The sequence below is a fragment of the Artibeus jamaicensis genome, unplaced genomic scaffold (genome assembly GCF_021234435.1).
Source record: "Artibeus jamaicensis isolate MK-2021 breed Jamaican fruit bat unplaced genomic scaffold, CSHL_Jam_final scaffold_369, whole genome shotgun sequence".
Lineage (NCBI taxonomy): Eukaryota > Metazoa > Chordata > Mammalia > Chiroptera > Phyllostomidae > Artibeus > Artibeus jamaicensis.
In genome coordinates this window covers 36,721,455-36,745,343 of record NW_026522042.1, presented here as the reverse complement: position 1 = coordinate 36,745,343, position 23,889 = coordinate 36,721,455, and the positions used below count along the sequence as shown (strand labels likewise).

Sequence of the window (23,889 nt, the reverse complement as noted above, 5' to 3'; positions counted from 1 at the left end):
CAGATTTCTTGGAAATTTATCTACTATTTGATCCTTGCCACCCTGTATTCCTGTATATTACAACCCAATAAAAGCCCTTGGAGGAAAGAGCTCAATGCCTCCCCCACCCCCGAGAAACTGGCCACTGCCCAAGGCCTTTTTCCCCAGGGAAACTGGCCACCTCTCCTCCCCAAGCAGATCACATCATGTCTCAGTCATGTTTATTCTCATCCGTGGCACACAGGGGAACTAGCAAGGAAAGTTGCCCCCACACTGCTATGGATCAATCTGGGAGAATTAATATCTTAGCAATACTGAATATTCCAATCCATGAATACAGATATTTCTCCTCATTAATGTAGGTCCTTTTTCGTTTCTCTCATGGATGTTCTTTAGTTTTAAGTGTATATGTCTTGCATATAATTTAAGTTATATTGATACAATTGTAAATGATATTCTAATCACTGTAGGCTAACTTTTAGCTATAGTATATAGGTCATGTGGCCAGAAGGCTATTTGGGGGTAGGAGTTGACTAAGATATTTGAAAAAACGTAAGAGTTCAAATGATTGGTAGCATCTTGAAAACTAACTAGTTTTAACAGGTATCCAAGAATAAAAGTTTGTTTCCAATGAAATGATATAGGGATTAAGCATAAGCAACTGCAAATATCACCAAAAAAGGGATGACCAGACATCATCCTCTCCTATTGTCTTGCCAAACATTCTCTACTATTCTCGACAAGATTACATATGAGTATATAGCACTTAGATCCAATTGCCAATTTGGGAGAAAGACTGAGTAATGTGAAGAACATAAAATCAGTTAAATGGAGACTATGGCAAAATCTACAGGTCAAATGGACTACAGTGTTTGACAAATAAATTTATAAGAAAATAAAAGGATGGAGGAGGACCATATAGATTGAAAAAGATTTAAAACATATGAAGTTTTTACAAAATAGACAAGTCTAAACTATAATATAGATTTAAGTGATAAAATTATTTTAAAATGTGAGGAAATAATGATAAAAGTGAGGTTCAGGGATGCTTTTTGTGAGGACAGGAGGCTGTACTGAGATGGGACACGTGATTCTGGTGTAGCTGGCAAAGTTCTATTTCCTCACCTGGGTGGAATTCACCTTATAAAGTAACCTATTAAGCTATACATTTAATTCTTGTGGTTTTCTGTACACATTTCTTTACATTAAATAGGTTTCCCCTCTGCCTTAATATGACATATCTAGAATCTGTAATTAAAGAGTTTATAGATTTTAGGGGGAGAGTGGTGTTTGGTGAAGATAAGAACTAAGGTGTGGATATGAAAGCAGGTGCTGCCTTGAGGTAGAGATGCCAGTGTGAACAAAGGCAAAGCACTGAACAGCTATGACTAGGAAGACACTGAAGGAAGGGAGAAGTCTGTGAATCTGGTTCTAATTTCTGTATCTGTGTGGAAAAGTGGCCTGGATTGGCAAAAATGAAAGTGACAACCAAGTAGAAAGAAATATACTTGAATTGCAAAAGTACTACACTCCCCTGGGCCCACAAAATGGAAGAATATTTTAGAAGGGACTGGGGGAAGGGAGGGACAGTTGAACCCACTTTCTTTCTGTGGGCTGTGGGAAAATTCACCTCAAGGAAAGAAGAAATCTTCCAGACATAGGCAGACTTCAGTGTAGGCTATGTGGCAGAGAAAGTTCCTAGGAAAATATTAAAGGTGAAGGGTAATTTGCTAACAAAGAAACAGAAATTCCTGAAACACAATGGAAAGGGGTGAGTGTGTGTGTGTGTGTGTGTGTGTTGGGGAGGGTACAGAAGAACTTGAAGAATGATGTGATTAATAATACATTAAAAAAGAGCCAGAGAGAGCTCCTTTTCAGATATTCAAGAATATAAGCATGGCCCTGACTGGTTTGGCTCAGTGGACAGGGTGTCGTCTGGCAAACCAAAAGGGTCTCTGTTCATTCCTGGTCAGAGCACATGCCTTGGGTTGCAGGACAGGTCCTTGGTTGGGGGCATGTGAGAGGCAGCCAATCAATGTTTCTCTTGTGCATTGATATTTCTCTTTCTCCACTCTGTCCCTTCTCTCTAAAACTAAATAAAATATTTAAAAATTAAAAAAACATATGAGTATCACTGATGGAATGACTTGGTCTCACTCAGATTGGAGCCTGAGATGCTAGGATTACCTAAAATTTACAAGAGTGGTGCCTTAGGTCTGATCCTTGCAGTAGCCTTCAACTAATAATCACTTTGTCTATCAATGGTTCCACAGAAGAAGGCTTTCACAGTTCTATAGGACAAACAATGGATTAAGGCCTTTGTTCTTATGACCAAGACAAGGTGAATCACAAGGGCTCCTTGAACTATCCTACCTTTGTAAATCACTGGTGATACTTCTAAATCTTGGATCACACTGACTTTTTTTCTCTTTTATTCCCAAGTTCACTGATATTAGAAAGAAGGGTCTGAGAAAAGTAGAACAGGGCCAAGGTAGAAGCAGTGTACAAAGCTAGAGATGGGCTTAGAGATGTGCTCGCTCAAACTTTGGCCAGATGAACATCGATGCGGTCAGCAGAGGAGGAATGGAGCAAGTAAAGGAGGTATGCCGATTTATGGGTGATAACGAGTTCTTCCCTAGAATACCCCAGCTCTCAACGACAGTGGGTTCTGAGTTTTGGAGCTCATTTATGTTGTCATACAGGTTTGTAGTAGTGAGGGAATAGGGGAGAGAAAAGAGGAGGGAAGTCCGAAATAGCAGAAGAAAAGATATAGGTAGTGTACTAGTGAATTTGGAGATTTTCCTTTTATGAAATACATTTATGTCTTACAAAATATTTTTATAACACTTTATACTTTTGTTTTAAAATAAAAATTATAAAATAAACATGTTTTAAAACACATATGCCATAGCACTGCTATGCTTTTTATTCTGCATACCACCAAAACTATATTTTTAAAGTCTTAAATAAAAATATAATTCAACAAGTAATTACTGAGTGCTTATTGCATATTTAAAAGTTTTTTTTAGTCCTGACTGGTGCGGTGCCTCAGTGGTTTGGGCATCATCCCACAAAGCAAAGGATAGCCGGTTCAGTTCCTGATCAGGACACATGCCTGGGCTGCGGGCCAGGTCCCTGGTTGGGGGTGTGCACGAGGCAATCAAATGATGTTTCTCTCACACATGGATGCTTCTCTCCCCTCTTTCTCCCTCCCTTCCCCTCTCTCTAAAAATAAATAAGTAAAATCTTTTTAAAAGCTTTTTTTGTATACACAATAGTTCAATTTATGTAAAATGATGAAATTTTTAAGTTTTGTATATAATAAAGGCAAACAAGTAGAGAATGATTTGGACAGGAGCAAGATATTCAGTGTTTCTCAAACTTTTCCACCAAAGTATCAGAACAGAGAGCTCTCAGGGGCCAGGGGAAATGTCCTGATGCAAGCTGCTATAAGTCCAAACTTTCTAAAAAGTGTTTTTACTTTGTTTTAATTTTGTTTTATGTTTTCATTATTTCATTTTAAAGTGTATATTAATTTTATTATATCCCATAATTTGTATATTTATTTTATTATAAAAATGTTTTTAATTATTTTCCATGGAGTAAAATAAATACTTTGGCAAGATATATATTTATTCTGAGTCCTCATGTGTACTGGGGGGAACAAATTCCCAATTGAGAAACATTATAAACACATGCTATTTGAATATTTTCCTTGTGCATTCTTACCTCCATAGTAGGTGGAGTTTTTCTTGTTCTTTTAATCCAAGCTAGAAAAAAAATAAACGTAAGTTTTCTATAATTTGCACAAACATTTTATTCATTCATGCATAACATAAATATTTATCGAGCAGCTGTTACATGTTTTAGGCACTGGAGGTACAACAGGGAATCAAACACCAATTTTCTCTCTCCTGTAGCGTATGTGCTAGTGAAGGGAGTACAGAAAAGAAAAACCCAAATGTATGATGTCAGAAGGTAATTTGTGTCATGAAAAAATGTAACAGTTTGGGAGGATAAAGAGAGGACATTTTCATATCTGAAATCATACCTCATATAACCATCTAAATTCAAGTTAATGTATATATAGCATATATGCCAATTGCAGTACAGCAAACTTCAAGGCAATATCAAAATTATATTATCCTGAAAGCTTTAATTAGTCACTGCTCAATTAACAAAGGTAGGGACATAGAAAGTTTCAATTTAAAAGATTTCTCTTCTGATCTGCTCTGGCAAGCAGCCTAACTCTTACAGTTGGTATCATAGGGTTTTAACTCTAGCACCTGGGAGATGCGCTGCAGAGTAGAAAGAGCCCATATTTCTAAAGTGTTCGGTGGGCACCGAGCACTGCTGTAGATGCTTCATAGCAATGGGAAGGGAGTGGGGCTGCCTCTACGGAGGTGTATCAAAATCACTGATAGTAGAAAGAAGGGTCTGAAAAGAGCACAAAGAGCAATGTAACTAATAGTGCATTAGATGGCCACTACAAGCAGACTTTGAAAGCCTTACAAATAGTAATTAACTTCTTCCAGAGGAGATTGCTGTGAATTAAATTTTGAGAGAATAGTTGGTGAGAAGCAGGAATAACTTTCGATTGGTTACATACCTTCCTCGAATAACCATTAACATGAAGAAGGAGACATTTCAAAGTGAAATATTTAAGAATTTAAAACAAAAAAGATAATGGAAGTATATAAACCTCTACGACTTATTTTTTGCTTCATTCTCTCAACAGCATTTATTTACTGCCTACTATATATACAGTACACAAATGTATGTTCTCTCAATGATGCTAAGGAGAATATCACAGGTATCCTGCCTGGCTCCTGAAGTACTTGCAGGTTGAAAGAGATGTCATAATCATAAGGAACTAGAATGCAAGGTGGAAGGTATTTCAAGTGGAAGTCCTGATAAAATGCTATGGAAATTCAAAGGTGGAATGAATATCCCAGTACCAACCCACAATTGGGAATTCACATCTCAGTTTGAATAAAAGATAAAAAAAATTCCTCTATGAGAAGACTTACATGTTTTATTGTAATTACTTGTTTTATGTTATGCACACTTTCTGTTGGGCCATAAAATCGATGAGATCCTGTACCTTGTCTGCTTTGTTCATGACTATATTTCAAGATGGGTGGCAGGTGATGGGTACCAATAAATATTTGCTGAATGAAAAAAATAGTACATTAGGAAAGAGGCAAGTGAGGGCTAGTTTTTAGGTGTTGAAGAATGTAAGCACCATGGATGGAATGACTTGGTCTCATTGTTTCTGATGAGAGCTTGTTTGAGATGTCAGGGTCTCAAAGGGTTTAGGAGAGTAAAGGCAGATTTTCTGGGTTCAAATACCAGCTTCATTATTTACTAGCTGTGCTACCTGGGGCAGTTCATTTAATTTTCTCAGCATCAGAGTTCCCATGTATAAAATAGAAATCATAACAGTATCTGTATTTTAGTGTTATTAAAGTTACATCAAATAATATATATAAATTCAGAGACAGAGTTTGGTGTACGGTAAGCATGCAAGTCTAAGTTGTTACTATTCTCATAATTAATCAATAACCTATATTTTTTACAAGAAACTCAAAAAAGCAAAGATCAATAATATCTGTTTGGCCTATGAAGATATATCAAAAACTGTGATAAAATATACTGTAAAGAATATAGTCTTTAAGAAGTACAAAACTGCTATTTTATCACTTTATAGATTCAATCTTCATTACAAAATTGCGAGGAACCTTTATTTTATAGAGAAATTCAATAACTTTCCCAAATTTATACCTAAGTAGTAACGGTGGGATTTGAATCCAGATCTGACCCTGCCTCTGGCTCCAAAAACCACCCATGGTCTACTAACTAAGCAGTCTCTTAAACTTTAGTAAACAAAGAACACTAAACTAGGAAGAGAAATAGGTGTAATTACATGTAAGAACATAAGAATTATTGACCTAATTTTATAGACTGGGAACTGAGTTCAGAAAGATAAAGTAACTCGCCTAAACTCACATAACTAGTGAGTAACAGACTGGGAAGCAAACTTGGTTGAACTGACTCTAAAAATCTGAACTCTGTTGGTTCACGTCCTCTTCTGACCACCTACTCCCACCAGCCAGCCTTCAGTGAGTGATATAGGTAATAACACCAGGACCTATCCTCAGCACTGACAAGCACTGACAAGCACTGACAAGCCCAGTGCTGAATGGTTGTGGGGAAGAACAAGCAACATTCAACTGTGGTCCTGGGATTAGTTATTTCTCCCTGCTCTGTTTTCTTTTCCACTAATCCCATGTGTCTATTTTTAATACAGCCCTAGTGTTTTGCCTTCTCCACTCTTGTTTCTGAACTTCTAACCCTGTTATTCTTTTCTATGTTGTCTTTATTAATAGCTTCTGATTTGGTCCATTTCTAGCCATAATTGTACAGGTTTTATATCCTTGTTAGGCTGTCAAAGGCAGGATGCATCTGTAGGGGATTTATTTTTCTACCACCTAAATTCCTTGAAAGAGTTGGTATTTAATACAGCTGTTGAATGAATACTTCCAATATAAAATATTCCACTGTAAAATATTTGTTTTAATGGGATTTTGACCTATATTAGAAAATCCAAGTTTGTAACAGCAAGATTCCTCTGTGCAATCAAGGAAAGAATTTGTCTTGATTTATGGATTCCTGGTTTATGGAATTTTTCAATTACCTCTTTGTGGTCAAAATAAAATTTACTTATCTATATTTATAGGTATTTTTTCTACAAAAGGGGCTTCTTCTATAATAATTCAACATAAGTCATATAACTTGAAAAGGCTTAAGCAATAAATTTTCAGTTTTATTCTAGATTAAAAACTTAATTCAGAAAAATCAACAGGTAGAGCATGGGTTGTAGCCTAAAGCTTTCAGGATAATATAATTTTGATATAATATAATATAAGTCAAAATCGACTAACGAAGAACAGTATTTCATGACATATGAAAGTTATATAGAATTCAAATTTCAGTGTCCATAAAAAAGGCTTTAAGGGAACACAGCCACACTCACTTATTTATACATCATCTATGACTACTTTTCTGATACAGCAAAAATAAGTAGTTGTAACAGACCACATGGCCCAAAATGCCTAAAATATTTAACATCTAGCCCTTTAAAGAGAATGTTTGCCAACTCGTGTGCTAGGGCAACTGTTAAGTATAAGCCTTTTAGCAACAACTATTTATCTTGACTCAAAACACTTTCATATTACCTAGAATAAAAGTTATTATTAACTAGCCTACTTTTTACCATTGATTACCATGTATTCTAGAGTCTATGAAAACATACTTTTGGCAATAGATCAGGTGGAAAAAGTATAATGGGACAATGCACATTTGCTATCACCATGAGAAAAAACAACTAGAAACAGCAATTTGTCTTATTGATGAGTCTACAAACAGCATTTCCACCCCTTTTTAAGGTTAGAAAAACAAAAAAATATTTCAGTAGAATCCAAATAATTTTTTTAAATCCCAAGGTAGACTAATAGGTTGAGGAAACTCTGATACGTGTTTTCTAAAGCTTACTGGTTTTCAATAAGTTTATAAAATTCATTCATAGATGTAAGAATATAATATAATTCAGATAATGTATTAAGTGCCACCTAGACTATTCATTTTCATGGAACACTATTCTCCAAGAAATGATATAAGAGCTTCCTTTAGCTTTGCTTCAAATATCTGAAGGAAAAAAAATCTTTAATCTGGATGAATGCAATTGCTAACATAAATTTGTATATTTATAATTTTACAATAACCAGATATTTGAAATGTCTTCATGAGATGATGGTTAATGCCCATTCTTTGTTATACATCTAATAAAGGTTTACAACTGGAAATTTTCAATGTGACTACTCATTTATATAACATGCCTAGTTTCCCACTCACTACATACAACAAAGGAAATGCCCTGCTGAAGGTTGGCCAGATTTAGGAGGAGAAAAGAATAAAAATAAACATTAATATCAAATCATTACATTTCTTTTTTTAATCTCAGAATAATCTGCAACTGAACCTCTATCCAATTATAAATTATATAATGACATTGCCTTTGCTAATTATATCTGTATGGCAGATTCTGTGTCAGTCTTCATTATAATGTAACCATTGTTTGAATACAATTTAGCAAAATAATAGGGCAGTTTATGCCTTCAGATCCCAGTATTCCTTTTTCAATGTTTATTTGCACTCTCATCAGTATGCATAAGATTTTCATTGAGTTTTAATACTCTTATTGGAACATAACACACTATTATGAGCATAAAAGTGAGCATGCAAATTAAAGCTCCCACTAATAACTAAAAGAGACCGGAAGAAGCAGACAGGAAAATACTTCATAAAGCATACACTCTACAAATCTCCACAGGCACTGAAACTAGCTAATATGCTTTTATTTTTTTAAGATTTTACATTGTTTTAAAGATTATTTATTTATCTTTAGAGGGGAAGGGAAGGAGAGAGGGAGAGAAATATCAATGTATGGTTGCCTCTCATATGCCCCCTGCTGGGAACTGGCCTGCAACCCAGGCATGTGCCCTGACTGGGAATCAGGGATGGCAGGCCAGCACTCAATCCACTGAGCTACACCAGCCAGAGCTGAAACTAGCTAATATACTTTTAGAATCATTGTCAACAGAGATTAAAGTAAATGAGACATTTATCACCAGATTCAGTAAAGTGACCATTCAGAACTAAAACTGTAGAAAGATTATCAACAGTCTGAACAAAAAGATATTATATTAGAAATACGTGTTGTTTACTTCACTCAAGGAAAAGCCATCATAATAAAGCCTCATCTTTACAAAAAAAATGATCTTTGTTAGTTGTGAGTATTGATGCATCATAAAGAACTATAAAAATCCACATTTTTAATTATGAACATTTGTCAAATAATACATTATGAAATTAGTCATTTTGTGATTATTGATTGAAGCATATCTTAAGAATATTAATAGATTTAGTTGGTACATTTAAGTTACAAATTTTGTGATGCCCATCACTGTTACTGTTCTTTTTTAAATCAACTTTATTGAGATATAATTTATATATAATATAGTGAAATCATTTTAAGTATGCAATTCCACGAATTCTGACAATGTGTACAACCTTATGACTGGCACCATGATCAGTATAAACAGTACTTTCATCACTGCCAAAAGTTCCCTAGTGTCTGTATGCAAATACCCACCTCAATCTACTCACAGCCCCCAATGAGTGATATACTTTGTCTGGATTGACTACTTTTGCCTTATCTACAATTTCTCATAAGTGGAATCTTACAGTATGTACTCTTTTGCAACTAGCTAATTTTACTCAACATATTGTTCTTAAGGTCATTCATGTTACTATGTGTAAAGAACAGACTCCTAAAGTAGCCTCCACAACTCCTACCTCTTAGTGTACAAGCCCTTGTGTGATCTCTTCCCCTTGAGAAAAGGCAGAACCTGTGACTTACTTCTAACTATGAAAATATGGCAAAGGTCATGGAATGTATGTGATTAATTACTTCCATCAACAGTGCAAAATTATTAGTCTTAGATTAAACTCTGCTCCAGTCTACCTGACAAATCTTAAAAACCAGCCCTGATAGGATCAAACTATTTCCAAGAAACTTAACTGTGTCTTAGAACAAAGTTCAATGATATGTACAGGGATACAAAAATATTCAGTAAACAAGTAGACAAAAATTCAAAAGGTTTGATATCCAATCAGAAATTGTTATGGAAACAAAGAAGCAGGGAACACTTCCCATACTGAAAAGAAAAGAATCAACTAGCCAAAACTAGGTGAAAGCAGACACAGGTAGTGGAATTAGCAGACAAGAATATTAAAAGTTAAAATTATATTCCATACACTCAAAAATCTAGAGGAAAGATTAAAATGTTAAGTAGAGACTTGAAAGATACAAAATAGACCCATATCAAAATTGTTAGAGATGAAACTACAGTGTCTAACATAAAAAATACTCGAGATGAAGTAAAAGAAAATTTACCCTGTAAAAAAACATTAGTGGATTTGAAGATACAGCAAGAGAAACTACACAAAATGACACCCAATGAGAAAAAAGTCTCCATAAATGAATGGAGCCTCTGTGAGCCGTGGGACAACTCCAAGCAGCCCAAAACTGTAAATAAACAGAGGTCAGAAAATGACAGAAAAAATACGAAGAAATTATGGCAAAATTTTTCTTAATCTGATGGAAACTATAAATCCATAGGTCTAAGAAGCTTAAGAAGCTATAAGCACAAGGCACACCATCATGTTACATCATAGTCAAATTGCTCAAAGCCACTTAAAAATGAAAAAACTTTAGAAAGCCAGAGAAGAAAATATATATTACACACAGAGGGATAAAGATAAGCACAGCAACAGAATTTCTCAACAGAAACTGTGTAAAGTAGAATATTTTTGAACTATTGAAAGAAAAAAAAATCAACCTAGGCTGCTATACCAAGAAAAATCTCTTTAAAAATATATTTAAGGCATATAAAAGCTGAAAGAGTTCAACACCAGCAGACTTACATTTGAAGAAATGTTAAAGGAAGCCTTACAGACTAAAAAAAAATGACTCCAGATAGATTTCTGGATCTAAAAAAGGCATGAAAAACATTACAAATGGTAACAGTACACATAAATATGTCATATTTTTCTAATTAATTAAATCTAAATGCTAGTTCACTGTTTACATAAAATAACAATGTAGTGTGTAGTGTGTAACATGTATAGAACTGTGACAATATATGATAATATGTGACAATAACAACATGTGTGACAATATCAACAGAATAGTAGAAGGGAAACATGGTGGTATACTTTTATAAGATTCTTATACTCCATATGGAGTGGAATAATCACATAAAGACTGCTACATTGAAGATGTAGTCTATAAAATCTAAAGCAATTACTAAAATAAAAAATAAAGGGACATACCTAATAACCTACAAAGGGAAATAAAATGGAATCATAAACAGTACTCAAAAATGTATTCGTTTGCCTGTGCTGCCATAAGAATGCACCCCGGATTGGGTGGCTTAATCAACAAAAAAAATTTTTTTTTCACAATTCTGGAAGTTAGAAGTCTGAGTTTAAGGTGTTAGCAAGGTTGGTTTCTTCTGAGACTTCCCTCCTCAGCTTTTAAATGGCGATCTATTCTCTGTATCTTCACATGGTCTTCCCTCTGTACATGTGTGTCCTAATCACCAGTCATAATAGATTAAGTCCCATCCTAGGAACCTAATGTTAACAATTACCTCTTAAAAGACACTGTCTTCAAATACCACCAGGGTTAAGATTTCAATATAGAATTTGAGGGGATACAATTCAGCCATAACAACTAGGAATGAGTGGTCACATTGCTTTTAATGTCTTTTAAAGACATTAAAAGAATAATAAGAGTATATTATGGTCAGTTTTATGCCAAAAAAAAATTGAAACTTAGATGAACACATTCTTTGAAAGATATAACCTACCAAGTGTCTCTCAAGAAGAAAGAGATAAACTGAATATCCTAAATCTAATAAAGAAATTTAATTTGTAGTTAAAAACTTCAGGCCCAGATAGCTTCAATGGTTAAATTTATCAAATATTTTTAAAAGTATTATTAACTCTATGTAAACTCTTACACACATTGAAGAAAACATATGTCCAAACTCATGAGATCAGCATTACACTGATACTGAAACCAAGCAAGATGTTACAAGAAAAAAAAAAGAGTTAGATTCTCCTTTCAGCCAAGATGGAGACGTAGGTAGACACACTGTCCCTCCTCGCACAACCAAGCAACCCTGGGTTCCAGTGCAGGGGAAATCAAGCCTCAAATCTGTGATTGAAAACACCTGTGGGGTTGAGGCGGCAGTGGGAGAAATTCCCAGCCTCATAGGAGAGTTCATTGGAGAGACCCACAGGGTCCTAAATGTTCACAAACCCACCCACCTGGGAATCAGCACCAGAAGGGCCCAATTTACTTGTGGGTAGCAGGGGAAGTGACTGAAAACCAGCAGAGAATGGAGCGAGCGCCATTTTCCCTTCTTGGACCCCTCCCCTACACACAGTGTCCAAATGCAGCGAGAGGGGTGGGTTGCCCTGTGCTGGTGAACACCTAAGGACCCATGAGACCAAAAAAAAAAATGGCCCAAATGAAAGAACAGATCAAAACTCCAGGAAAAAAAAAACAACTAAGCGACAAAGAGATAGCCAACCTATCAGATGCACAGTTCAAAACACAGATAATCAGGATGCTCACAGAATTGGTTGAATATGGTCACAAACTCAATGAAAAAATGAAGGTTATGCTAAGTGAAATAAAGGAAAATGTATTTTCCTTTACTCCAGGAAAGCAACAGTGATGGTAAGGAAACCAGGACTCAAATCAACGGTGTGGACCGGAAGGAAGAAAGAAATACTCAAACAGAACACAATGAAGAAACAAGTATTCAAAAAATGAGGAGAGGCTTAGGAACCTCCAGGACATCTTTAAACGTTCCAACATCCGAATTATAGGGGTACCAGAAGGGGAAGAGGAAGAGCAGCAAATAAGTGGAAAACTTATTTGAACAAATAATGAAGGAGAAATTCCCTAATCTGGTGGAGGAAATGGACTTTCAGGAAATCCAGGAAGCCCAGAGAGTCCCAAAGAAGTTGGACCCAAGGAGGAACACACCAAGACACATCATAATTACATTAGCCAATATTAAAGATGAGGAGAGAATCTTAAAAGCAACAAGAGAAAAGGAAACAGTTACCTAAAAAGGAGTGCCCATAAGAATCTCAGCTTATTTCTCAAAAGAAACCATGCAGGCAAGAAGAGGCTGGAAAGAAGTATTCCAAGTCATGAAAGTCAAGGACCTACAAGCTAGAATACCTACTCTATCCAGTAAAGCTATCATTTAGAATGGAAGGGCAGATAAAGTGCTTCCCAGATAAGGACAAGTTAAAGGAGTTCATCATCACCCAACCCTTATCATATGAAATGTTAAAGGAATTTATCTAAGAAAAAGAAGATAAAAAATATGAACAATAAAAGGACACAAACTCACAGCTATTAACAACTGAACCTAAAATGAAAACAAAAACAAACTAAGCAAATAACAGAACAGGAACAGAAACACAGAAATGGAGATCACATGGAGGGTTATCAGCAGGGGAATGAGTGGGAAGAGAGGGAGAAAAGGTACAGAAAATAAGTAGTATAACTGGTAGGTAGAAGATAAATGGGGAGGTTAAGAATAGTATGAGAAATGGAGAAGCCAAAGAACATATATATGACTCATGGATATGAACTAAAGGGAGTGAATATGGATGGGAGGGGGTGTGCAGGGTGAAGGGGAATAAAGGGGGAAATACGGGGCAATTGTAATAGCATAATTAATAAAATATATTAAAAAATTAGTAACTAGTATCTCTCAAGAACATAGATATAAAATTCTAAACAAAACTTTAAATAACCCAGTCCACAATATATAAAAAGATTAATATATGAGGAAAAAGGCAAGAATGTCCATTTTTATCTCTCCTATTCAACAGTGTACTAGAGGTTCTAGCCAGTGTAAATAGACAAGATTTAATAAAATTATAGGCATCTAGGTTGGAAAGAAAGGAGTAAAATGTCTTTATTTAGAGACCACATGGTCTTCTATGAAGAAAGTCTGATGGGACTGACAAAAAAAGCTACTATATTTAATAATTGAGTTTAGCAAAGTCACAGGATATGAGGTCAATACAGAAAAACTGTTGCATATTTATATAATAGAAACAAACACTCAAAAATTTAAAAACATTATTTACAATAACAAAAATATGAAGTACTTAGGAATAAATCTGACAAAAGATGTGCAATATCTATACAATAAAAACTGCAAACTTTGAGGAAATTTAAAAAGTCCTAAATTAAATTAAGAGATACACAGAGTTCAAAGATCCTTATTGTTAAAATGTTAGTTTTGCCTGGCTGGTGTAGCTCAGTGGATTGAGCATGGGCTGTGAACTAAAGGGTCATCAGTTCAATTCCCAGTCAGGGCACATGCCTTGGTTTCGGGCAGGTCCCCAGTAGGGGCCATGTGGGAGTCAACCACACATTGATGTTTCTCTCCCTCTCTTTCTCCCTCCCTTCCCCTCTCTCTAAAAATAAATAAATAAATAATTTAAAAAATTAATACAATGTTAGTGTTTTGCAGAGTGATCTATAAATTCAACATAACCCCAACCCAAATTCTAGAAAACATTTTTGTAGAAACTAACAAACTGATTCTAAAATCCATATGAAATGATAAATCAAAACACAAGTGCTGGTGAGGATGTGGACAAAAGGCAACCCCAGTGCACTGTTGCTGGGAATGCAGACTGATGCAGCCACTGTGGAAAACAGTATGGAATTTCCTCAAAAAACTAAAAACAGAACTGCCTATTGACCCATTGATTGCACTGCTGGGAATATATCCCAAGAACCCTGAAACACCAATTCAAAAGAACCTATGCACCCCAATGTTCATGGCAATGCTATTTACAAGAGCTAAGTGTTAGAAACAGCTCAAGTGCCCATCAATAGATAAGTAGACAAAAAAATAGTGGTACATTTATAAACTGGAATACCACACAGCAGAAAGAAAGAAGTCCTCCCTTTTGTGACACCATGGATGGAACTGGACACTATTATGCTAAGTGAAATAAGCCAGTTGGTGAAAGAGTTGTAAGTGAGGTTATACCATAGACCTCACTATAACTGGAAACTAATGAACAAAATAAAATAACAACAAAAATAGAACCATAGAAAAACAGAACTGTAGGAGGGGAGGAGGGAGGGGGGAATGGCAGGAGGAAGAGGAAGGGATTATTCGTCAAAGAACATGTATGAATGACGAATGGATGTGGACAGTGGAGAGGGGATTGACTGTAGGCAAGAGGGGTGGGCTGGGTGGAAGGGGCAAAAGGGAAAAATGGGACAAATATAATAGAATAAACAATTTTTTTAAATCTTAGGGAAAAATAAATACCATAAATTATTTCCAGTTGTTAAAAGAATGAATTATATCTGTATTTATCAATATCGATATTTCTTTAAAAATAATGTTGAGTAAAAAAGTGAGCTGTTAAATAATATATATAACTACTTCATATTAAAAATCAGAAAAATATAAAATAAATTCCATATGAAAAGGACCTAGAATATAGCAAAAACAACTTCAAAAAAGAGTAATAAAGTTACTCTATTTGGAGTGACTAACAGCATCTGATGTCAAGATTTCAGGCTCACAGTTATCGAGGAACTGAGACCTTCAGTCAGATAGCCAGGAAGGACCTGAAGCCAGGCAACAGCCATTTGAGTGAGCTTGGAAGTAAATCTTCTATGGCCTGACAATAGCTACATAAATGAGGTAGGAAGGGGGTGATCCATGAGAGAATCCTTGAGACGACTGCAGCCCAGCTCAATACCCTGACTGTAGCCTTGGGAGAGATACTGAGCCAGAATGTTCACCTAAGCCATCCTAGATTCCTGACCCACAGTAACTGTGAGATTATACATATTTGGTGTTCTTGGTCTCCCTCTAACTTTTGGGGTAATTTGTTATGCAGCAATAGATAAATAATACATGTCTTGATCCTATTATCTGATGCAGGAGATCATCATCAACTCTGTAATTCCCAGCCAAGCAATTTGGTTGAACAGTAGGTCCAAATACACTGGGTGGAGCACAAGTTGATTAGAAACATTTCTAAAAGTCATATAATCATAGGACAGTAGAGATAGATGGAACCTTAAGGATCTTGAATCCAGCCTTTTAATTTTACAGATGAAAACAGAGAGGTTAGTTGATTAGCTCTAAATGACCACAGTGGTAAATGGCCAAAGAAAGACTTGATCATAACCTATATCTTCTGATTCTGGGACAAGGACAGTATCATGCTCTGTCCATTAATTTAAGCAGCTTACTGTGATAGTTCTTGGTGGGGATTTACTCTGGCCTGAAAAAAACATGGTGACCAATTAAAAGTACATATGACACTTTATACTGAGATGTTGTTCATTATTAACTGTGTTAATGATAGTCAGGTATAGTATAGTATATCTAAGAAGTAATTTTTACCAGATTTTATTCTAAAGATTTATTCTTACATTTTAATGAATACATCTGATTAGTAAAGCTTAAATTTCCTTTAAAAAGAAATACCAGATCAGGCTCTTTCTGATTTTCCTGCTATATTCTACTTTATATGTATTTTAGGGTTCACATAAATAATGTTTATTATTGCTAGCAGCAAATAAGCTTAAACAGCGTAAACAACAAAAAAGGAAAAAATTGGAAGATAAAATGCTATCTGCATTATAGATACAGCTTTTAAGAAGTTCTGTACAAGAAGAAGACCTCATTCTGTGAATTAAACTTAAAAGAGTTTCTGAAACTTTGTAGACTGTCCAATAGCTAGTACTATTCTATGTCTCACAACTGAACCTTTATCTGAGTATTCTATATATTTGGAACCAATTGCTGTGGTACACTCTGTTATGTATTTCTCTTCTTTAAAAGATGTAATTCAATGTTTTTGTTTTTTTAATTTTTTACTTAAATTCTTTATTTTTAAATTAAAAAATTATTTTTATTTAAGTATAATTGATATGCAATCTTAATTACATTATATTATCTTCAGGTGTACCACATAGTGATTCAACATTTTTCTACCTTGCAATATAATCATCCTGCTAATTCTGGTAATCATCTGTCCTGTGTAAACTTATCACAATATTATTGACTATATTCCCCTTTCATTTTCACCCATCCCCCACCTCTTCCCTTATGGTTACCACCCTGTTTGGTCTATTTATATAAATCAGTTTTGTTTTTGGTTATATATATAAGTATAACCACATGGTATTTGTCATTCTCTGCTTGATTTATTTCACTTAGCATAATACCCTCTAGATCCATCTATGTTGTCGCAAATGGCAAGATTTCATTTCTTTTTATTTCTGTGTAATATTCCAGTGTGTATGTATCATATCTTTAACAAAAGATTTTATTTATATATTTTTAGAAGAGGGAAAGGGAGGGAGAAAGAGAAGGAGAGAAACATCAATGTGTGGTTGCCTCTCGAATACCCCCTACTGGGAACCTGGCCCACAACCCAGGCATGTGCCCTGACTGGGAATGGAACCAGTGACCCTCCGGTTCACAGGCCAGTGCTCAATCCACTGAGCCACGCCAGCCAAGGCTCACATCTTCTTTATCCATTCATCTATTGATGGACACCTAGGTTTCTTCCATATCTTGGCTATTGTAAATAATCCTGCCATGAAAATAGAGATGCATAGACCTAGCCATAGCAATCAAACAAGAAAAAGAAATACAAAGTGTCTAAATAGGAAAGGAAGATGTAAATCTGTCACTTTTTACAGATGGCATGATACTACATATAGAAAGTCCTACAGAATCCACCAAATATTAATAGAATTAATAAAAGAATTCAGTAAAGTAGCAAGATACAAAATTACCATATAGAAATCTGTCATGTTCCTATACAGTAATAATGAGCAATCAAGAGGAGAAATAAAGAAAACAATCCTATTAACAATTACATAAAAAAGAATAAAAGACCTGGGAATAAACTTAACCAAGGAGGTGAAAGACCTCTACTCTGAAAACTATGAGACACTGAAGAAAGAAATTGAGTAGGACACAAATAAATGGAAGGTTATACCATGCCTATGGGTACAAAGAATTATTATTGTTAAAATTACCATAGTACCCGAAGCAATCTATAGATTCAACTCAATTCCTATCAAAATACCAATGACATTCTTCTCATAACTAAAACAAATAACCCTAAAATTTATATGGAACCATAAAAGACTTTGAGTAAGCTAAGCAATCTTGAGAAAGAAGAATAAAATTGGAAGTATCATACTCCATTACCACAAAGTATATTACAAAGCTGTAATAATTAAAACAGTACAGTACTGGCATAAAAATAGACACATGAATCAATAGAGCAGAACACGGGGCTAAGAAACAAATTCTTAGTTACATGGTCAATTCATCTATGACCACAAAGGAGGTAAAACTACACATTGACAGTCTCTTCAACAGTGGTGTTGGGAAAACTGGACAGACACATTCAAAGAAAAAAAAAAAGGAAACTAGACCTCTCTTACACCGTATACAAAAATAAATTCAAAATGAGTTAAAGACTTAATGTAAGATCTGAAACCATAAAACTCCATCTACTTCTGTTTTTTTTTAAACTGATTTCATTCATTTATTTTTAGAGAGAGGAGAAGGGAGGGAGAAAGAGAGGGAGAGAATGTACTATTTTCAGCAAGTCAACAAAGTCCCCCAAATGTCTCTTCCTATTTGCTTTCAATTTAAAATGCATTCATTCAAAAAATATTGATAGAACATGTACTTACTTTACATTAATTATTGAGGTAGGCCCTGAGACTACGATGACAACAGGGTAAAGACCCTATCCTTAAAGAATCTTTAAGTCCAGGGAGAGGAGGTAGATAAGTACACAGGGAATATTTTACAATGTTAAGTGTTATGCTTGAGGGAAACATAAAGTGAAAGAAAAAACAAATAACAAAAAGGTATATCCCAATTAGCACGAGAGGGTGAGAGATGGGAGTCAGAAAACATTTCCATAGGAATCAATGTCTACTCTAAAACTTGAAGGATATTTATGAATTAGCCAGTTTATTAATGAGGTAGGCAATATTATAATATTAATAGTAAAGACTTTGGAGACAATTTGGGAGACAAATGTTGATTGTGGCTGCTGTTTGCACTTAGGATGTTATTTAACCTGCCTGTTTGATATGAAGGAATCAAACAGAATGTACACAAGTTCTCATTACCACCTCTCTACCTTCTTCTATGTCCATACACTCTGCTTCTCTATTACTACAGATGAACTTTCCATGCTCTTGTCAAAGGCCAAATATTCTGCATATATACTAGGTCCTGTTTGGCCTTGCCTTCTCCAGACCTTTCTTCTTTCCTGCATCGTTAACAGTTCTTTTCTGAATTGATCTTTTCCATGACTATTACAAAATTCAGTTACTTCTGTCTTTACAATAAAACAAAACAAAACAAAACAAAACATCACTCTTTTGACTCCACTTTCCTCTCCAGGTACTGCCTCAATATTCTCCTTTCTTTTACAGTTAAACGAACTCCTCATATGTATTGTCTACACTCATTCTCTCCAAATTCTCTCTTTTTGTTTCTAATATTTTATGGAACTATTTTTGTCAGGATCCTTGACTTCCCTGTTTTTAAAGTGAAGAGTTCTCAGTTCTCAGTTGACAGGGTTGATCACTTTTTTCTCCTTGACATTTGGCTTCTAGCACTAACACTGTTCTTGTTTTCTCCTACTTTTCTGGCTGTTCCTTTTTTTGTCTTGTCTCTAAAACTTGAAGTACTTAGGCGGGGTCAGTCTTTCAACTCTCATTTTCTATTTACACTCATTCCCTTTGTAATTTCATCCAGTCTTCTGGCTTTACTTGTCATTTATTTGCTATCAACTCCCAAATATTATCTGCAACCTGAAATTTTTCACTAAATTCTTGGCTTATATACAACTTATTATCTCTACTTGGATGTACTAATGTAATAGGAATCTTGAACTTAACATTTCCAAAATTTATTCCATCTCCCCACAAAAAATTTGCTCCTCCCACAATCTTGCCTCTCGTAGTCAATAGCAACTCCATTTTCCAGGTTACATCCCAAAATCTTAAGAGTCATCACTGACTTCTTTCATATTGCACATCCAATCTGTCAGCAAATGCCATCAGTTCTACTTTTACAATAGATCCAGAATGCAACTGCTTCTTTCCATACCCACTGTTACTTGGATGCGGATCACAATTATCCCTTGCCTGAATTATCACAAGAGCCTCCTGTTTCCATGCTTTGTCTCAGTCTCTTTGCAATGCAGCAGCCACAGTCATCCTGTGAATTATAACTCAGAGCATATGACTATTCTTTTCAAACTGGCCTATAAGACCCTACATGATTAGGCATCCTGTTTCTTTTCTAACCTTATTTTTACTTTCCCTCTGGCACTTTTCCAGTCACTTGGGCTTCCTTGCTGTTTCTTCAAACACCTGAGCATGCTGCTGTCTCGGGGCTTTTGCACTTGCTCTCTAGTAATGCTCCTCTGCTACTTATCTGCATGGACAGCTCCTTCTTTTGTATTTATTCAAAAGTCATCTTCTTAGCAAGGTTATTTCCTTATACTTCTTAAAATTGCAAAACCTTCTCCAACACTATTTCCTTTCTATGCTTTATTTTCTTTAACATTCTATATAGTTATTTGTCTGATTTATTGTCTTTTTCTTTCCCACTCCAGAATGGAAAGTCCATGAATACAGAGGTGCTCAACACAGCATTAGTCACTAAATAAATTAAAGAAAAGGGCACACTGTCTAATACATACTGTGGTTGGATATGCAGCTTGTGGGTACCTGTACTTTGCTACTAGTAATTGACAAATATACTATCCACATGGAACTAAAAGTACTTTAGATGCATTTGGTATTGATGCTATTTATCATAAAAGATATTTTTCTCTTTCCTTCCTATAGATATTGTTTTGTGAGTTTGTGTATACTTTAATTTACTTTTTCATGGTACAAAGTTCTTATTTTTTACCTTTAATCGATGTGTAACACTACAAAACTAGTTCTAGTTTCAGTGTTTGGTTAATACATTTGTTTTTAGGATATGCCCTATGGGATAGTTATGCTGAGTTAGTGGATTAGGACAGAGCCATAAGAAGCATTAGAACTTCATTCTAATTCTCTGAAAGTCTTAAAAGCTAAAAAATGAGTCATTACCTACTTGTTTATTTATAACTTAATTTATTTCTATAAACATTTAAATTCTGTACTATTATTGGGGAACATGATAAAATAGGCTCATTTTAAGAAGGCACAAACATTACTTGAGAATTACAAATGTAGCTTACAACACTGGAAAAGTCTGATAAAAATAAGAAAGCTCAATTACTCCTCCTAGAAGTTGCCAGTTTATATTCTGTACTTCTTCAAAAATTCTCTGGTATCTACCCATTTTTATGTTCTTTTCTCATAGTTCTAGTATTTTCATAGCTAACAAAAAGAAATGGAGAAAGATATTTCCAAGGAAATATTTACACTCACATGCTGGCATAAAAGTAACAATGCCTGGAGCTATCATGCTATACTGGCCAGGAAGCAATTAGTCTACTGCTTACAGTGTGTAGCTGTAGAACCTAGGCAATTTATATAATCATCCCAGACCTTAGATTCCCTATCTATTCAATGGGTATAATTACAGGTGTCTACCCCATGGGATTGCTATGATGATTGAACTATATAATGATTATAAAAGCAGTGTTATAATGCCAGGTATGCAGGTGAACGCTTGAAAAGTGTTAAGTGATACTTAAGATAGGTTTTGGTATTTTAGTTAAGGTTCTTCTAGTTGTAAATAACAAATGCTAGCTTAAGCTAGATTTCATGTAGTCAATATATACTTACATAAGCGCTTACTATGTGCCTCCCAATGTGCCAGGTACTAAACTAAGAACAGGGAAAGAAAACAGGAAAATTTGTAACAAGGCTATGGAGTGGTTCTTAGAGCTCAAAGGCAGACTTGCTGTTGAACTTCATTCAGAAAGAAATGAAACTGGGAACTGGAAAGATGGTGAAAACCTAGGAATATTTGGCATCTTGCATTTACTTCTCTTGGAAGATTGGTTTCTGTTGTCTTCTAAGTAGATCAGCTTTTTCTGCAACAAAGCTTAGATAGTAGATTGAAGATAGCCACCCACAAACTATCAAGTTCAAATGTTACTGTTCTGGCCATACTGAGAGACAGCTCCTACTGTTTTACCTCTTTTGCCTTAACTTCAATGTTTGATAGGGATCAAGTGTCCATACTTGTCTACATAAAGGGTCAGCTAACAGGGTCATGGTAAGTTGAACAAATACTTCAAATGGTATCTACAGCAAGTATTCTCCACAATTTATAAAGAGAAAAGCAAGATAGAAGTATGAGTTACTTTCCCAAATTCATGTGGGTACTGAGTGCACTTGTACAAGTGCATCACCAGCATATGACAGTGAGTGCCCTCTTCAGTCTTCTATTTTTGGAGCTTCGCCTGCACTTGTCCCAGTTCTTCAAATGCTTAACAGTTCTTTTCATGATAAGGGTTGGCCAAAAAGTTCACTTGTTGTTCTCTGTAAGATGGTTCTACTAGTGCTTAATTGTCTTTAACTTCATTCCAAACAATTTTGTTAGATTCTACTGTAACACCTGTCATATCAGTATACATTAAAAAAAACACAACAAAATTGGTGAATTTTTGTGTAGCCGTTTTAATGAAGGTGGAGGAAAATATACATTTTCAGTATATTATGCCTTATTATTTCAAGAAAGGTAAAAATGCAACTGAAACACACAAAAAATATTTGTGCAGTATATAGAGAAGGTGCTGTGACTCAACAAATGTTGTCAAAAGTGGTTTGCAAAGTTTTGTAATTTCTTGTTGGAGATTTCTTGTTGGACAATGATGCTCCATGATGGGGTAGACCAGCTGAAGTTGATAGTGATCAAATCGAGACATTAATCAAGAAGGATCAGTGTTATACCATGTGGGAGATAGCCAACATACTCAAAATATCCAAATCAGTAAAGTTATTGGTGAAAATGAAAAATGTGTCTTTCGTTTTATGGGCAATACCATGCAGACTTGTTGGCTAACTCAAAGCTGTGTTCCCTCACTCTCACCCTGTCCTCCATTCCCTCACTGTCATGTGTTTTCTTACTAAAATGTGGCATCTACAATTTTTAAAAAATGCAATGTTTAAAAAAAGTTTCATGGATTCAGATTTTAAAAGATTTTTGCAGAAATAATAAACATGTAATTATATGTTCTCTTATTAAGTTTATATATAAATAATTTGCCTTTCATAAGATACTACAAAAAGCAGAAACTTACCTTCCCATTCTGTTGGGATATCCCCTATTTCATAGTCTATTTCTCTTTTACTTGCTGCTTCTACAATTCTTTTCTCTCGAATAGTCTGTCCTACAAGATAAAAGTGGTTATTACATTTAAAAATATTTTTAATGTATTTATTTATTTCTAGAGAGAGGGGAAGGGAGGGAGTAATACAGGGAGAGAGACATCAATGTGTGGTTGCCTCTCACATGACCCCACACTGGGGACCTGGCCCCTAACCCAGGCATGTGCCCTGACTGGCAATCGAGGCCAGCACAGAATCCACTGAGCCATACCAGCAGGGTGATTATTACATTTTTAAATGAACTCATGACACAGTAGTTACAAGTAAAGTTTTCTCTTCGGATATTGTACACCTTTTCATACGGTAAAAGAACTAACAGGAAAAATAATAGATTCCATTTAGAATTAGGCAATTTCTACATGACTGCAAAAAATTTAATTTCCTACCTTAATCTTAGTGAAATAAATCTAGATTCTATGTACAGAAAAAGAGCAGCCAATTAATCTGTAGAGCGCTAATGGCTAACAAAAAAAGTTTTCCTTACTAATCACCAGTGTTCCACTCCCTCAACTCTGCAAGTACACACAAATAAACACACACACACACACACACACACACACACACACACACACACACACACGACTTGTTACTGCTCAAAGGGATAGATATTTCTGGCCCCTACTAAGTCTGTAATCAACCACAAGACTCTGCCACCACCCTGTCCCCACAGTACACTGGCAAACTCAAAGAATCAAGCCATAGGTTGAATTCTGTGGCCCATTTGAGTAACTATCCTTCTTTATCCCTCTAAATAAAGAGGGACAAAAACTGGTGACTTTTGGATATGGGGCTTAGGTGAGATCAACATCTGGAACAGG

The 23,889-nt window shown here is 35.2% G+C and overlaps 1 protein-coding gene across 2 annotated transcripts in view; it reads right to left on the bottom strand.

The window, feature by feature from the left end:
- The window catches only part of NDUFAF2 (NADH:ubiquinone oxidoreductase complex assembly factor 2), a 162,616-nt gene that overhangs the window by 48,150 nt on the left and 90,577 nt on the right, over positions 1-23,889 (bottom strand). The window contains exons 2-3 of one of the 2 annotated variants that reach the window (XM_037155844.2): positions 22,984-23,073; positions 3,709-3,749 (exon numbers count right to left, since the gene is read on the bottom strand). In XM_037155844.2, the coding sequence (XP_037011739.2) occupies positions 3,709-3,749; positions 22,984-23,073 (131 nt within the window). The remainder of the gene's footprint in view (positions 1-3,708; positions 3,750-22,983; positions 23,074-23,889) is intronic. The other variant, XM_053657397.1, reaches the window with a different exon arrangement.